Source organism: Octodon degus, unplaced genomic scaffold, assembly GCF_000260255.1.
Source record: "Octodon degus isolate 3935 unplaced genomic scaffold, OctDeg1.0 scaffold00076, whole genome shotgun sequence".
Taxonomy (NCBI): Eukaryota; Metazoa; Chordata; class Mammalia; order Rodentia; family Octodontidae; genus Octodon; species Octodon degus.
The window spans coordinates 1,810,064-1,813,695 of record NW_004524652.1 but is presented as its reverse complement, the minus strand read 5'-3'; the positions used below and the strand labels follow the sequence as shown (position 1 = coordinate 1,813,695).

The window sequence follows — 3,632 nt, the reverse complement described above, 5'->3', positions numbered from 1 at the left end:
TGGATGCGTGGGGGATGGGGATGGATGAGTGGGGGATGGGGATGGATGAGTGGGGGATGGGTGGGGTGAGGACAGATGGAGATAGATGAGTCAGGGGATGATGGATAGAGGATAGATGGGTGGATGAGTGAACGGGTGGGCCATAGCCATGCAGCCACATGGCTGGGACAGGCGCCTGTCACGAGCAGCTCCCTGCAGCATCCGAGAGCTCTGGGAGGGTGCATCCACAGGGAGCGGGCTCGTGGCAGAAGGGGGTGGCAGCAGAACAACACGGTCCCGCCCAGCACCACCCTGACAGCAACACACCTCCTCCCGCCGCTCTGCCCTCCTGCCACGGCCGGCTGGCTCACAGGGCTTACAGCAATGCATCCACCCGCCTACAGGGCGGCACACTTGCGGACTACATCGAGTTTCCAACAAAGACCAAAACTTGAGTCAAAGCCACCCTCTGGCAGGCCTGGCAGGCATCCAGGAGCCAGCGACACTCTTTGCTTCATAGCAAGGCTCGAAGGTCCCCAGGAGATGGAAGACAAGCAGTGACCTTTCATGCATTTTTGAGCGTGCATGTATTTCCAACAGTTGGGGGGTAATGACTGATCAATTCCCGCTCATGAACCTCAGACGGGGAGAAGGGCCACAGTCAGTGGTCTGCTGTTAAACTGTGGAGCGTTTTGTTCAAGGACTCTGATTTGGAAAGCTCTGAGACCATATAATAAAAACCATTTACCCAGGCAGTTATTTAATATACAGTAATATTCTCTGTTTCCCATTCAGTCAGTCACAGGGAGATTAGGCATTTTATAGTGTGCATGTTTACATCCAATTAAAATCCTTTCCAAGGGCTGGCCAAATAGCTCAGTGGATTAAAGCACCTGAAAGCAGACGCAGGGACTGGGGGTTTGATCCCCAGGCCTTCCCTGCTGGCCCCGCCCCCAGGGCTCTGAGATGACAATTGAGACTGGGTGTGGTGGTGCGCGCCTATAATCCCAGCTCCTGGGAGGCTGTAAACAGGAGGATCACTACAAGTCAGATCTAGTAGTGAGACCCTGAACACCCTGTAGACCCTTCCCTAAAATACAAAAATAAATAAATAAAATAAAATCCTTTCCAATACAGCCCATCCTTCTTTTGCTCTGTTTGTTTGCTGAGACAGGGGCTTGCTGCACAGTTCAGGCTGCCCTTGAACTCACTGTGTGGCCCAGGTTGGCCCCGAGCTCAGTGACCCTCCCGCCTCAGCCTCCCCAGTGCTGTGATCACCAGCGTGCACCGCCACACCTGGCTTCAGTACAGCTCATCCTCGATTTCAGGCTGCTTAGAACTTTCAGGTGGTTGAAGAATCCCTGTGGGGTAGAACTCAGAACCCACCAGAAAAAGCACTGAGCCTCTCCAGGTTCATGAGATCTTTCTGGGCCATGAAACCCTGCTTAGTGCATCTGATGCCACTGATAATCCTGGTGATGCAGCGGCTGTGGACACCCCCCTCGCCTCCAGGTGCCCAGCAGGGCTCGCAATCCACGCAGACCCACTCGGGACTCAGCTTCTGAACTGGCTGGTGGGGCTGCGCTGGAGCGCACAACTGAGGCAGCTGCGGGGTCGTGTTTATTTACAAAGATGCTCTCTCCCTTCCTGGATGAAACCCAGAGGTTGCTGCACAGAAAGAGAGCAGCCTGTCCCATCAGCAAGCTGAGTGACAGCCACAAGGCCTGCCCCACAGCAGAGCTGGTCAGCTGGCTGCTGTCCCCAGATGTGGCTTGCTCACACTCTCGTGTCCGCCTGCTCCTGGCACTGCAGCCCCCCACCTCTGTGCTTCACCAGCCCCCCCCCACCCCGTCCCCAGCCCCGGCCGCTCCCATCCCCCCATCCCACCTCACTGTCAGGAGATGGAGCCCACTCCATGGGTTCATGAAGCCTCAGAGCAGGTGAAGCAAACACCTCCTCCCCAAACCCTACCAGCCGGAAAGCCAGCAAGCGGGCTGTCCAGACCCCTGACCCCGTCCGGAGCCCCAGCAACACAGGAGAGCAGCACGCTCTCCCCATTAAAGACTGCACGTGACAACTGGCTTTGAAGTTTCTCAGAGACCGCAGCTGCAAAATTTTCCCAGGGAAACATGTGGTGAGGGCTTTCCAGCACACCCCAGAAAGCTGAGGACCCCGCTTTCCTCCCCAGCTGTTGTCAGAGCAAACCAGAGCTGGCCAGGGACCGCCGGCGGGGGTAAGAACTAGTCCACTGCGGGGTCTACGATGGGAATCAAATAATCTCTCTTCCAGGAATTTCTGTGGGGGCTTCGGGAGCCTGACAGGGATGGCATTAGGGACAACAAGCAGGAGGGGACCCAGGCTTCACCCTGGCTTCAAGCCAGGCCCGGCAGTGACGAGCCAAGCTGCCAGGTCCAGTTCCAACTCCACCATCCCACGGGGCTGCTACCCCCAGCCGGGCTGCGACCTCTGCTGGTCCGGCCTAAAGGGGCCCAGGGCGCTTCTGCACAGCTGGTCCCCACAGCATTTTTAGCACCTTCAGGTGCACTAAATGCCAGTCCACGCAACAGGACTGCTCTGAAATGATTTCCAACCAAGTCCGAGCCAGCAGGGAAGTCAATTCCGAATTCCGGGGATCTTAGGCTCTTTTCATCCCCTGCTGGACTTCTGACTCCGCCCAGGAACCTTTCCCACCGCGGGTCTCCTATCCCATGGGCGGGCGGACTGAAAACGCCTCCGGAGACAGCGCGGCTCCGCGCTCCTCTGCGGCTCGCGAGGGCAGCCCACCGCCTCCTCCCGCGCAGGCACCTGCGGCCCAGTCTCCGGCTCCGCGCACGCCGCCCCACGCGCCGCACACCCACGCGGCGCTCCGCCGCCCGCTCCACGCAACCGCTCGCTCCCCGCAAAGTTCGTCCCGGCCCGAGGTGGCGTTGGGTCCTCACCTTTGGAGGAAAGAGCGGCCAGGCCGATGAGCACTGGAGACCACAGATGCCACAGCGTCCCCATCTCGGACGGGCACATCCTGAGACCAGAGCGTCGCCGGAGAGGAGGCCGGGCCGCAGGGCGAGGGCGCGCGCTCTAGGGACCCAGGCAGCAGCGCGGGCGCCCTGAGCGCTCCCGGCGCCGGGCCATGGCCGGGACCCCGCGCACGGCCGAGCCTGCCCCTGCTTCCTCACCCGCCGTCTTCCTAAATCTTTAATCCGCGGGGACTCCTTCCCTTCCCGTTGCCCCGGCGGATGATGACCACAGTGCCCGGGGAAGGGCGCAGGCTCGCGGCAGGCGGGACGGACACCCGGGCTGGAGACCCCGGCCGGCTAGCGGGCGCGGGGCGGCGGCGCGGGGGTTCCCGGGCGGGTGACCAAGCGCTCGGGAGGGCGCGGGGCTCCCTGACTCGCCGCCCCCATCCCGGGCGGTCGCTCGCCCCCGGGCTCGCGCAAGCTGTGCGCCTGAAGTTTGGGGGTGCAAGAGCCCGCCCCCCGGCCCTGCGGGTCGGCTCGGACCCCGAGCGCCGGCCGCCGCGGCCCAGCTGCGCGCCGGGAGGAACGGCTGGCTCGCGCTTGCCGGGCCGACACTGCATCCGAGCGCCGGCGGTCGCGACGGTGCCCCGAGCGGGCTGGGGTTTTGCCGTGAAAATTTGCCTTTAAAAAAAAAAAAAG

At 61.4% G+C, this 3,632-nt stretch overlaps 1 protein-coding gene across 1 annotated transcript in view; it reads right to left on the bottom strand.

Moving 5' to 3' along the window:
• The window catches only part of Tmem132d (transmembrane protein 132D), a 482,864-nt gene extending 479,682 nt beyond the window's left edge, over nucleotides 1–3,182 (bottom strand). The window contains exons 1-2 of the mRNA XM_004635957.2: nucleotides 3,153–3,182; nucleotides 2,919–2,998 (exon numbers count right to left, since the gene is read on the bottom strand). Coding sequence (XP_004636014.1) covers nucleotides 2,919–2,997 — 79 coding nt within the window. The 5' untranslated portion in view covers nucleotide 2,998; nucleotides 3,153–3,182. The remainder of the gene's footprint in view (nucleotides 1–2,918; nucleotides 2,999–3,152) is intronic.
• Nucleotides 3,183–3,632: the final 450 nt, after the last annotated feature.